Source organism: Neoarius graeffei, chromosome 25 (assembly GCF_027579695.1).
Source record: "Neoarius graeffei isolate fNeoGra1 chromosome 25, fNeoGra1.pri, whole genome shotgun sequence".
Classification (NCBI taxonomy): Eukaryota; Metazoa; Chordata; class Actinopteri; order Siluriformes; family Ariidae; genus Neoarius; species Neoarius graeffei.
This window is the reverse complement of record NC_083593.1, coordinates 47,002,037-47,015,625: the sequence shown is the minus strand read 5'-3', so window position 1 is coordinate 47,015,625 and position 13,589 is coordinate 47,002,037. Positions and strand designations below refer to the sequence as shown.

The following is a 13,589-nucleotide window of genomic DNA, read 5'->3' as shown; positions in this document are numbered from 1 at the left end:
GCTGATCTCCTGGGGTTTTCACACACAACAGTCTCTAGAGTTTACACAGAATGGTGCGAAAAACAAAACATTGAGTTGTTGATCAGAGAGGTCAGAGGAAAATGGACAGATTGGTTCTAGCTGCCAGGAAGGATATAGTAACTCATAGCAACTCTTTACAACCGTGGTGAGCAGAAAAGCATCTCAGCATGCAACAGCAGAAGAATACATTGGGTTCCACTTCTGCAGCCAAGAATAGGAATCTTAGAATCAAGCTTTCTAGCAAGCTTTAGTGCCGATCTGTGCTCGTATTCATTTGGAACAATCTGAATAACATGTTAGTAGGAGGAAGAGAGCGAGGAGACTTGGGACAAATTTTCAGCTTTTGTAGATTGTGTGAAATTCTTTGCAGGTAGCGTCACATTCATATTGCGTTAGAGAGTATTTACTGTACCCTCTTACCACATGAGTTTCTCAGCTTGTCACATATACTGGCCTTCAGGCTTCACTTTTTCTGTCATGATTTTTTGCTGGGAGACATGAGACATTGAGTGGAGACATGGGACATTATGTTGAGAGACTTGGGACATAGTGGAGAGACATGGAACAAAAATAAAATACCTAGTTAATCCTACATGTTTACTTTTTATTTATTATCAAAAAGTGTAACGTAGGAACTGTAGGAACACACAGCGAGAGAAAAATGTCAGTTTACCCAAAACCTGACGAGACAAAACATTCTCAAGAAGGAATGAAATAAGTTTAATCCTCATGCAAGGACACGCCCACATTTTTAACAAATCATTTTAAACAATTTTATGTTTGTAAACGGGCAGCACGGTGGTGTAATGGTTAGCGCTGTCGCCTCACAGCAAGAAGGTCCGGGTTCGAGCCCCGTGGCCGGCGAGGGCCTTTCTGTGTGGAGTTTGCATGTTCTCCCCGTGTCCGCGTGGGTTTCCTCCGGGTGCTCCGGTTTCCCCCACAGTCCAAAGACATGCAGGTTAGGTTAACTGGTGACTCTAAATTGACCGTAGGTGTGAATGTGAGTGTGAATGGTTGTCTGTGTCTATGTGTCAGCCCTGTGATGACCTGGCGACTTGTCCAGGGTGTACCCCGCCTTTCGCCCGTAGTCAGCTGGGATAGGCTCCAGCTCGCCTGCGACCCTGTAGAACAGGATAAAGCGGCTAGAGATAATGAGATGAGATGTTTGTAAACCACAAGAAAAAACCTGTAACATGATGAACTGTCCCAACTCTCCCCATCTGAACATTTTGAAAAAAAAACCTTAAATGTTTCTTCTCCAGAAATTAAGTTTAATAACTAATACTATTCATTCTATCCACATTCACTGGATATGAGCAATCTCACGCTACTCTACTACTAGGCTATCAGCGCATATACCATGAGTAGAGAAAAACAAAATGGCGGGACGTGTTGCTGAACCAACCGAGGATGAAATAAAAACTCTACTTGAAAACAAAACCCCAAAAATACAAAAAAAAGAGCAACATAATATGGAATGAAAGTATTTGATGGTATCTTTTTTTTATTTTTCAAGAATTATTATTATAGCATTTTTCACAAATTGCTGCTTTCATTTCGCCATTTTGTTTACATTCGAAGCGGAAATTATTTTGTCGGACATTTTGTATAACGTTTTTATTTAGCGAATTTGCAAAAAATAAAAATGCCCTGTTTCTCAAAATCCAGTGAATGTGGATAGAATAAAATAGTTCTCGTCTCAATCTCGACTCAATCTCGTCGTACGTGGCTTATAGCCGACACGGAGCTACGCGCATCGTCGGCTATCAGCTCATGTACAACTTGATTTCGTGGAATAATTGTTAAAAATGGTAACTCGAGGCTACATCCTTTAATTCCTAACAAATCCCAACTTCACCAGCGTACATTATACCAGAGTATAATGGAGGTGGAAGCGAAGTAGAAAATATGTACAAGTTTTGGTTGATTAAAATATTTACCTGCACAAACCTTACTGCAGTGTCCAGGTTCATGGCTCCAAAGGAAGTAGGTTACTCTCAGGAGCAACATCTAACTTCTGATGTCATTTAAAACCTCATCTCATCTCATTATCTCTAGCCGCTTTATCCTGTTCTACAGGGTCGCAGGCAAGCTGGAGCCTATCCCAGCTGACTACAGGCGAAAGGCGGGGTACACCCTGGACAAGTCGCCAGGTCATCACAGGGCTGACACATAGACACAGACAACCATTCACATTCACACCTACGGTCAATTTAGAGTCACCAGTTAACCTAACCTGCATGTCTTTGGACTGTGGGGGAAACCGGAGCACCCGGAGGAAACCCACGCGGACACGGGGAGAACATGCAAACTCTGCACAGAAAGGCCCTCGCCGGCCCCGGGGCTCGAACCCAGGACCTTCTTGCTGTGAGGCGACAGCGCTAACCACTACACCACCGTGCCGCCCTCATTTAAAACCTCATCATCTCATCATCTCTAGCCGCTTTATCCTGTTCTACAGGGTCGCAGGCAAGCTGGAGCCTATCCCAGCTGACTACGGGCGAAAGGCGGGGTACACCCTGGACAAGTCACCAGGTCATCACAGGGCTGACACATAGACACAGACAACCATTCACACTCACATTCACACCTACGGTCAATTTAGAGTCACCAGTTAACCTAACCTGCATGTCTTTGGACTGTGGGGGAAACCGGAGCACCCGGAGGAAACCCACGCGGACACGGGGAGAACATGCAAACTCCGCACAGAAAGGCCCTCGCCGGCCCCGGGGCTCGAACCCAGGACCTTCTTGCTGTGAGGCGACAGCGCTAACCACTACACCACCGTGCCACCCTCATTTAAAACCTGATTGGTTTAAATTAATTTATGGGAATACAAAGTGTCCCAAGTCTCCCCACTCTCCTCTATTCAGTTCCAGCCCTAATATACAGTATATTCATACACACACCTGCAGACATACTCATTCATACACATCCAGTGTTAAAATGTACTCTCTGCTTTGATGCCTCTTAGAATTTGGAAGATGATATAAAATCGGAGCTGACCGGTAATTTCGAGAAGGTCGTGTGTGGGCTGCTGATGACGGCACCCTATTACGATGCCTACGAGCTGAGAAACGCCATCAAGGTGAGCGAATCCTTTGTATCAAACATTGTGGACCAAACCGCTGCTCTGATAAACCCGTCACGTAGGTTCTAGGTGTATTTGTGTTTTTCTATTTGAAGTTTGTAAGAAATCATGGATAAAATCATCTATCGTAATTAGCCTTGATTAGTTAACAGATGCCTTTAATGAGCAGTAGCTGTGTTCATTAGCTGAAAAACTAGTACGAATCATAAATAATAAACAAATGGCATGAGTTAAAATTTATGATGTGGACTGACTGGACTGGCACTGAAGAACATCCCAAACACAATGGTCTCCTTTGTGGTTAAAAGGAATGACGATGCAACTAATGCAGTTGTGTTCTCCAGAAAGAAACACAGCCAAGGTTTTGGATGAGGTCTTGTTTAATTTCTCATGGCTGATGTCTGGCTGTGTGTTCATTTCAGGGTGCTGGAACTGATGAAGCGTGTCTGATTGAGATTTTGGCTTCAAGGAGCAACGCTGAAATTAAAGCTTTCACTGCTGTCTACAAGAAAGGTGTACATACTCATCTCATACGTACTGTGCACGGCATCATTTCCAACATCATGTTGAGGGATTATAGAACTACACTAATGGTCTAGTTGAGGCATCTTGAGCCTCTTGATTTGCAATCAGAGATATGGTAGGGAAGGCAACAATTTGGTACATGACGATACGATACTTCACAGATTCACTATTGTGCAAGCAGTCCAACTTGAAACGAAATGTTAGCTTTGAGACGTAGAAGGCCATGCATTCTCTCCTGAGACTGACACCCCACCTCACAGACCATCGCTGTGTCCGAAATCACTCACTACTCACTATATAGCGAGTTCGCCATTCTGTAGTGCTGTCCAAATGTACAGTGAGAATTATTACACGCTATAGTGCACTCATAGTATCCCACAATGCATCGTGAAAAGTAGTGTACAATCGATGGTCACTAACCAAGCAATATATACTGTACCAGGTTTGTAGTACTGGAGTCCGACTCGTGCCCTAATTTTAAGGACTCGTGACTCGACTTGGACTTGAGCACTGATGACTCGGACTTGTGCATTAACTGCATTTGGACTTGTAAATTGGAGACGAGGACTTAGATTTTTTGTAACATGCCATAATAATTTGGTATAAGATATTTATATCTACATTAATTTTTGTACTAATTTCGTGCAAGAGTGTCACACCTGTGTGCCTTGGTGCGTGAATCAGATAGACTCTCGGGTGCGCACCGGACAGCGCGTATGCCAAGCGGACTCTCGCATGCGCGCGCCGTAAACGATTCACACCTTCACAGGATTAAGGTGCAAACAACGCACCAATATAAAAACTGTGAAAACACACTTACTTTGCGAAGTATTGCTGACACATTACCGAACCTTATTTCCTTGTTTGGTTCCTGATCCCTGATTTCCTGTTTCTCGTCGCCTCACAGCAAGAAGGTTCTGGGTTTGAGCCCAGTGGCCAGCGGGGGCCTTTCTGTGTGGAGTTTGTATGTTCTCCCCGTGTCTGCGTGGGTTTCCTCCGGGTGCTCCGGTTTCCCCCACAGTCCAAAGACATGTAGGTTAGGTTAATATGGGACGACCTTGGGCTGAGGTGCCCTTGAGCAAGGCACCGAACTCCCAACTGCTCCCCAGGTGCTGTTAGCATGGCTGCCCACTGCTCTGGGTATGTGTGTGTGCTCATTGCTCATGTGTGTGTTCACTCAGTGGCGTGCACAGACATTTTGGGGGGCAAGTGCTCTGGGGGGGAAAAAAGGGCACTTTTTTGCGCATGTGGAACACTTTATTATAAAAGTCTGAGATTTAACCCTCCTCTTGTGTTCGGGTCGCCACTGACCCGTTTTAGTTTTTAAAGGTGTAAAACAGCCACTTAATGTTAATTTATTACATCAAGGCTTTTTGACTTTGCCAGGAATCTCTAGTTGAACAAAATAGAAAAAGAAATTTTTGTTTTCCTAAATCTGAAAATGGTCTAGCAAAAAATATAATACTTATGTGCAGTTGTTTCTGTATGCGACGGGCTACTTCACGACAAAATAATTACAGCTTGGGCTTAGAGGGCAAACAATACATTTTCACTCGATTCATGTGTTACCTGGCTGGTGGGGCAGGGGAAGAGCTGACTGACTGCCCAATGTGTTGTCTGCGCTACGACAAGGCCGTGGCTTCCAGGACGCTATGCTGCTGCAACCTCACATTGAATGCACTGCACGCTTGTTCACGTGACAGAGCAAGAGAGACAGAGGTCCGGTGTGTGTGCGGAGGGGGCACACATCGGGACATTATTTTCACACACGCTTTTAATGCCGCGGCTTTTCTAAAAGATCATGTCGACATTGGCCTCAGTAAACTGTAAAAAAAAAATTCAAAAGGGCACTTTTTTGGACAGAGGGCAGAGGGGCAGGTGCTTGAGCACCACCTCGTGTCTATCTGTGCACGCCACTGTGTTCACTGCTTCAGATGGGTTAAATGCAGAGAGGAAATTTCACAAGTGTGTGATGAATAAAGTTGTGCTTGCTTGCTTGATTATTTACAGTCTTCACTTGTACTGATAAACACACCTTCTGCACTTACATCCGTCTCCCAACCATCTCATTATCTCTAGCCGCTTTATCCTGTTCTACAGGGTCGCAGGCAAGCTGGAGCCTATCCCAGCTGACTACGGGCGAAAGGCGGGGTACACCCTGGACAAGTCGCCAGGTCATCACAGGGCTGACACATAGACACAGACAACCATTCACACTCACATTCACACCTACGGTCAATTTAGAGTCACCAGTTAACCTAACCTGCATGTCTTTGGACTGTGGGGGAAACCGGAGCACCCGGAGGAAACCCACGCCGACACGGGGAGAACATGCAAACTCTGCACAGAAAGGCCCTCGCCGGCCACAGGGCTCGAACCCGGACCTTCTTGCTGTGAGGCGACAGCGCTAACCACTACACCACCGTGCCGCCCGTCTCCCAACCATCTCTGACTGAATACTTCACACCCCCTGATAAAGAGAACCACATTCACCTGTTCATACGTCATGTTCAGGAACAAACTAATGTTAATGGCACTAAAACAGCCACCGTCAAATGGTGCAGTTGGAGTCTTGGACTCAGACTCGACTCGGATCAGTAGTGGACTCAACTCGAAATTTTCTTTAATGACTTACTAGACTTGAACACTGGGGACTCAAGACTGGACTCGGACTTGAGGTTTAGTGACTCGACTCCAACACAGATGTATACCATCATGCATTGCGGTTGCACTGAAAAAAACAAAAAAAAGGCAGACGACAGAGGCGCGCCCAGTGCAGCAACGAGAGAATGAAACGAAAGAAACACATTATAAACGGACATTTGAGTCCAATTAAAAATAGTAAGAGAATAGAAATTCAGCTAAAATAGAGTAAGACAGATAAAACACAAGAATAAACGTTAGCGTGCAGAGCGAGGAATTAATCAAAAGCTTCAAATTTGATTTAATAAAAGGCAGCGGCAAAGAAGAAACAAAGCATTCAGCTCTGATTTAAAAGAACTGAAAGATGCAGCAGACACAAAGTACTTTGTACTGATTAATGTGGGAAATGCGCTCAGTGTAATATGGATTCTTCACAATAAATACATGCGTGTATTTATTATTTTGAAAACCCACCAACTGACTGATCTGGCACGTTTTAATTGTGTGACAGTAACGACGTAAATAACGGCGCGGCGGAGTAGTGTCCGAAAGTGTTTTTTCATTTTACCAATGAGCTCGCTATAGAGTCCTCTATATAGTAATTCCCTAGATAGGGAGTAGGGAGTAGTGAATGAGTGAGTGATTTCGGACACAGCTCGTGGTTCCTTTCTCAAGACTGAAAGACGCACCTGATGTACCTGACCTCAGGTGACATGGTGTGTTAGATTAACACTGTTCCTTCGGCCAGTGTCCATTTGATCTGTTTTGCATAAAGATATGCATATTGATATTCAAATGAAACATGGCTTTGTCTTCTTGTCTGATCAATTTGGAACGATGGCAGAGTATGAGCGTGATCTGGAGGATGATATCTCTGGAGACACATCCGGCATGTTTAAGAGGGTCCTGGTGTCCCTGGCCACGGTAATGCAACATGCACACACACACACACACACACACACACACACACACACACACACACACACATCCTGCCAGTGTATTTTGCCTTGCAGATACAGTGTTGAGGCCACAGTGCACCTGTACAGGTGTGTTCAGCCCTCCTGAACAAATGAGTGCACATGTGCATAGATTTGAATGAAAATGCAGCACTGTGCAACACACACCTTTAAGCTTTAGGATTCTTGAAGGGGCAATACTACTACTACTACTACTACTACTACTAACACTCCTCCTCCTCCTCCTACTCCTACGACTACTACTTTTTACAGGCCGGAAGAGACGAGAGCACCAAAGTGGATGAAGCCCTCGTTAAACAGGATGCCAAGGTGAGCATGGAAAATTAATGCCACTAAAATGTACATTATTAAAGGAGAACTGAAGTCATTTTTAAACTTGCTTTATTTCTTAATTAACGTGTTATTGAATTACGTTTTCGGTTTTAGTAACCTTATATCATGACTCGTATTGGCAACTAACCGCAAGTAAATATAAACTTATCGGCCGATTCAGTTTTTAGCCATGTTGAATTCAGTTCGTTTGGTCCACGGCAGGCGTCGCTTATCCGCGCGATCTTCACGAGACTTGTGCAAGACTTCGAAACGTGAAGTGTCAGCCAGGTGTCAGTGCCGCCATTTTGAAAACTGTTTTCCAAACGAAATCTTGCACAAAAACGAGTTTAAATGACGATTACTGCCCACTTTTTTCAAACTTTCCTGATTGCTATCAAAACAAACAAAACTTCCTTCCGGCTTGATTACATCAGCATTCGAAAGAGGGCGTGCGCGTCTTTTGACAGCGTTGGCAGATGTCGGTCACTTTGATTTCTGCTGTACGTTTTACTTCCGTCCTACGACGTCTCGCACAGGTCTCAACAGATCTCGTTTACGTCCATTGCTTTGACATGCGGACTGATATATTACAGAGCATATTTCAAACACTCATAACTTGCTCTAGCAGTGACACAATAGCGATCAAAAATGCATTCCGATAGTTAACAAAATGAGATAAATAGAATTTTGATAATAAAAAAAATTTGCCTTCAGTTCTCCTTCAAACACAACAATGCAAGTATTTTGTATGTAACACACTGTTGATGTGTGTTATTCTGTAGGAGATCTTTGAGGCGGGTGAGGCGCGCTGGGGAACCGACGAGGTCAAGTTTCTCACCATCTTGTGTGTGAGGAACAGGAACCACTTACTTAGAAGTAGGTGCATTCAACACGGCTAGGTTTATTAGCGTTGTCTGTCTAATCACGTGCACGCTCACCTGCTTCCCTTATCAGCTGTATTAATAAATAATGTTCATTTGAATCTAACTGCAGCTTTATTAATTCATTTCATATGGAACGTTTCAAAGAATAAAAAGCTGTAACCCACTCCACTCCGGTAGACAGATATAATGATCGGTGTTTGCCTAAATGTGTCTCATATTTAAAGATTTATTTAGGGGTTTACACTGGAACACATCCCTGGCTCCAAAATGTTTGACAACCTATGCTAGTGCACTACTTTCACACCTTATGTACGGTAGTGCACTAATGCAGGGAGTACAGTGATGGATCACAGAGGGACCAAAAAGGTTTAAAGTGCATATCACGGGTAAATTCAGGAGCAAGATCGATGTAATTCTCCTATTTTATATTAAACTTTGGTCAAATATCGGTCACATTTTGTGCAATTTTTTTTTACCTTGCGCAATACCAGATAAATTCAGCTGAAATCAAGCCATGTGAGGCGAATTGGTCCGCCTCTGAAAAAACTTGGCATTTGGATTTCCCGGGAAACATTGATTTTCGTGACGTCGCGTGCGGGACGCCTCCTTCTGAATCCTACGTCAGCGCTGGTTTGTTTGTGAGAAAACGACCTGGTGGTTTTCTGCAAATTTCTTCAACGTTATCGCGTAATTATTAAAATGGTTAACAGATGTATCGTAGGAGGGTGTAGCAACACCAATCATGATGGGATTAGTACTCATCGTTTTCCAAAAGACCGGACAATGAGAGAGAAATGGGAGCGCTTGGTCTACACAGGCTGTGCACTGAAACCGTGCAAAGCTCGCGCAGCCTGCCGGCGCTTCTGCAGGTGACGTCACGAATCTGGCTCCAGACTCCCTTGGGATTTTTCCAGACGCGTTTTGTTATTTTATTTTTTTTCTGCTGTAGACAGATGGCCTTGTGCAAAATTACCCTTCTGGATGAGTGTGTAAAGGGACATACTTTCATATAAAAAAACAAACAAAATTGGTCCAGGATATGCACTTTAAGGAACAGTATTGAAAATCATAGACTCAACACTGACCCCTTGTGGTGGAAAGTTGCAAGTTTTTTTTTTAATAAGGAATCATTTTGATAGCTACAGCCATAACTATCAAAACTTACCCAGAAGGCTTTGTTCTTTCTTCTTTTCTTGTTAGTTCATGCAGCTTAATGTAAATTTGTTTGTATTTTATCCCCCTTTCCTGTTGCAGTGTTTCAGGAGTACCAGCAGATTTCGGGCCGTGACATCGAGGACAGCATTAAGAGGGAGATGTCCGGCTGTCTGGAGGATGTTTTTCTCGCCATAGGTCCAGACTTTTTTCATTAGTTATTCAAATGTCTCCTTAACACATCCTTATTACTCAATTATCTGTTATTTAAAGTGACATTTCAGCATCAAACTGAAAAGATAAAAATTCAATTCACGACAAATCAGAAGTTCTCTGTGAAAATTTAGTCGCACCATCACGATCGGTCACGAGAAGAGAACTTCCGAGTGTTCAGACTGATTTCTGACCAGAGTGTCCCTTCAACATGAGATCCATAATGTAGCTGTGTGTGAGAAATCTCAGTTTCCTTCAGGCAGGGTGATGAGTGTGTATTGTGTCTCTTTGTTCTGCAGTGAGGTGCCTCAAGAGCAAGCCGGCGTTCTTCGCCGAGAGACTTTACAAATCTATGAAGGTAAAATAATCAGAGGAGAAATAATAGGATCAATCCACATTAGTCCATTTAGGAAAATTATGTTTTAAAAATGAGAATGTATTGGTGTGTGTGTGTGTGTCTAGGGTTTAGGCACCACTGACAGCATACTGATCAGAGTGATGGTTTCTCGTGCTGAGATCGACATGATGGACATCAAAGCCGAGTTCCTAAAGATGTACGGAAAAACTCTGAACTCCTTCATCAAGGTGAGCAACACGCACGCATGCACACACACACCTACCACACACATGCTGTTTTTTAATTCCTCTATCTCATTTGCCTATTTGGTTGAGTAGTGTTCAGTAAAGTGTGTTCTGATTGGCTGAGAGCCTTACTGCTCATTCTGATTGGTTGAATGCAGTACAGTGTTTTATGAATCGCAGATACACTTTAACATTATATATTATAGTGTACTTATTCAGTATCTGGTGTAAATACTGGTCCATAGACATACTGTGTTTTACTTTCATTCCATCTTATAACACACAAACAATAAAGACTCCAAAATGCTTCCCTAATACACACAAACTGTACTACTTCTACCCTATATAGTGCACTTCTCATCTCATCTCATTATCTCTAGCTGCTTTATCCTGTTCTACACGGTCGCAGGCAAGCTGGAGCCTATCCCAGCTGACTACGGGCGAAAGGCGGGGTACACCCTGGACAAGTCGCCAGGTCATCACAGGGCTGACACATAGACACAGACAACCATTCACACTCACATTCACACCTACGGTCAATTTAGAGTCACCAGTTAACCTAACCTGCATGTCTTTGGACTGTGGGGGAAACCGGAGCACCCGGAGGAAACCCACGCGGACACGGGGAGAACATGCAAACTCCGCACAGAAAGGCCCTCGCCGGCCACGGGGCTCGAACCCGGACCTTCTTGCTGTAAGGCGACAGCGCTAACCACTACACCACCATAGTGCACTTCGTTAGAAAAAATATAAATTATCCCAAATGGCTCAATACTGGGTACATAGTACACTACTTTTCCCCTTATAGGGCACTGACTTTCGGAGTAGAGACTTCTGAAAAGTTCTGAAAACCAAAAGTGTTTGTGGTTTCTTTGAAAAAAGTATTTAAGTCGTCAGTCAAAGAAGGGGGATGACGACAAACAGGATGTAACAGACTGGGCAAAGTACATGCACTGACTTTTCAAACAATATTAAAAAATCATCATGTGTTACTGAGGGTATTAAATGAACAGAAGATCCAAACACATTTCAGATCTCCTCAGGATTTCTCCTGTGGAAATTGCCCACGGCTCCTCGGGAAAACTGCCAGGCCCTGTGGTGGACAGAAAATCATTTACAGTGGTGCTTGAAAGTTTGTGAACCCTTTAGAATTTTCTATATTTCTGCATAAATATGACCTAAAACATCATCAGATTTTTACACAAGTCCTAAAAGTAGATAAAGAGAACCCAGTTAAACAAATGAGACAAAAATATTATACTTGGTCATTTATTTATTGAGGAAAATGATCCAATATTACATATCTGTGAGTGGCAAAAGTATGTGAACCTCTAGGTTTAGCAGTTAATTTGAAGGTGAAATTAGAGTCAGGTGTTTTCAATCAATGGGATGACAATCAGGTGTGAGTGGGCTAATGTTAATGTTCATGAGTCCACCATCAGGAGAACACTGAACAACAATGGTGTGCATGGCAGGGTTGCAAGGAGAAAGCCACTGCTCTCCAAAAAGAGCATTGCTGCTTGTCTGCAGTTTGCTAAAGATCACGTGGACAAGCCAGAAGGCTATTGGAAAAATGTTTTGTGGACGGATGAGACCAAAATAGAACTTTTTGGTTTAAATGAGAAGTGTTATGTTTGGAGAAAGGAAAGCACTGCATTCCAGCATAAGAACCTTATCCCATCTGTGAAACATGGTGGTGGTAGTATCATGGTTTGGGCCTGTTTTGCTGCATCTGGGCCAGGACGGCTTGCCATCATTGATGGAACAATGAATTCTGAATTATACCAGCAAATTCTAAAGGAAAATGTCAGGACATCTGTCCATAAACTGAATCTCAAGAGAAGGTGGGTCATGCAGCAAGACGACGACCCTAAGCACACAAGTCGTTCTACCAAAGAATGGTTAAAGAAGAATAAAGTTAATGTTTTGGAATGGCCAAGTCAAAGTCCTGACCTTAATCCAATTGAAATGTTGTGGAAGGACCTGAAGCAAGCAGTTCATGTGAGGAAACCCACCAACATCCCAGAGTTGAAGCTGTTCTGTACGGAGGAATGGGCTAAAATTCCTCCAAGCCAGTGTGCAGGACTGATCAACAGTTACCGGAAACGTTTAGTTGCAGTTATTGTTGCACAAGGGGGTCACACCAGATACTGAAAGCAAAGGTTCACATACTTTTGCCACTCACAGATATGTAATATTGGATCATTTTCCTCAATAAATAAATGACCAAGTATAATATTTTTGTCTCATTTGTTTAACTGGGTTCTCTTTATCTACTTTTAGGACTTGTGTGAAAATCTGATGATGTTTTAGGCCATATTTATGCAGAAATATAGAAAATTCCAAAGGGTTCACAAACTTTCAAGTACCACTGTACATAACTGGCCTTATGTGAAAACTGTTCCTGCTCTTAAATGTACTTTATTTCTTTGTCCTGTTTTTTTTTTCCTTAGGGGGACACATCAGGGGATTACCGAAAGATCCTTCTGGAGCTTTGTGGAGCAGAAATCTAAGCCAGGAGTCCATACCATTTGCTATAATATGACATTTATTAGGAGCGTGTACCATGTTTGCTTAGTTGACTGACTCCTGTTCATTAACATGTAGCTGATGATTGTGTGTGTCTGTGTGGTTTGTTTTGTTTTTTGGTCCAACTATATCACAAAAAAGTCCAATATTTCACACCATGGAATGCCAAATAAACTGACTGGTGCTTTAAACTCAAATAAAAAAAAATTTGTATCCCTTATCCCTATCTGGCCTCTTATTTCCAAACCAAGCGAATCCAACTGCGTACCTCAACGACACCATTTGTACATAAACAGTTTATTTTTATTAGAAACAGATATTTAGTATCACTACAATTACAACCCCGATTCCAAAAAAGTTGGGACAAAGTACAAATTGTAAATAAAAACAGAATGCAATAATTTACAAATCTCAAAAACTGATATTGTATTCACAATAGAACATAGACAACATATCAAATGTCGAAAGTGAGACATTTTGAAATTTCATGCCAAATATTGGCTCATTTGAAATTTCATGACAGCAACACATCTCAAAAAAGTTGGGACAGGGGCAATAAGAGGCTGGAAAAGTTAAAGGTACAAAAAAGGAACAGCTGGAGGACCAAATTGCAACTCATTAGGTCAATTGGCAATAGGTCATTAACATGACTGGGTATAA

At 42.8% G+C, this 13,589-nt stretch overlaps 1 protein-coding gene across 1 annotated transcript in view; it reads left to right on the top strand.

The window, feature by feature from the left end:
- anxa4 (annexin A4) overlaps window positions 1–13,149 on the top strand; it is a 44,059-nt gene extending 30,910 nt beyond the window's left edge. Inside the window, exons 5-13 of the mRNA XM_060909411.1 lie at window positions 2,996–3,109; window positions 3,535–3,625; window positions 7,125–7,204; window positions 7,510–7,566; window positions 8,352–8,445; window positions 9,708–9,803; window positions 10,118–10,176; window positions 10,281–10,403; window positions 12,854–13,149. Of these exons, the coding sequence (XP_060765394.1) occupies window positions 2,996–3,109; window positions 3,535–3,625; window positions 7,125–7,204; window positions 7,510–7,566; window positions 8,352–8,445; window positions 9,708–9,803; window positions 10,118–10,176; window positions 10,281–10,403; window positions 12,854–12,913 (774 nt within the window). The 3' untranslated portion in view covers window positions 12,914–13,149. The remainder of the gene's footprint in view (window positions 1–2,995; window positions 3,110–3,534; window positions 3,626–7,124; window positions 7,205–7,509; window positions 7,567–8,351; window positions 8,446–9,707; window positions 9,804–10,117; window positions 10,177–10,280; window positions 10,404–12,853) is intronic.
- The last annotated feature ends 440 nt before the right edge of the window (window positions 13,150–13,589 follow it).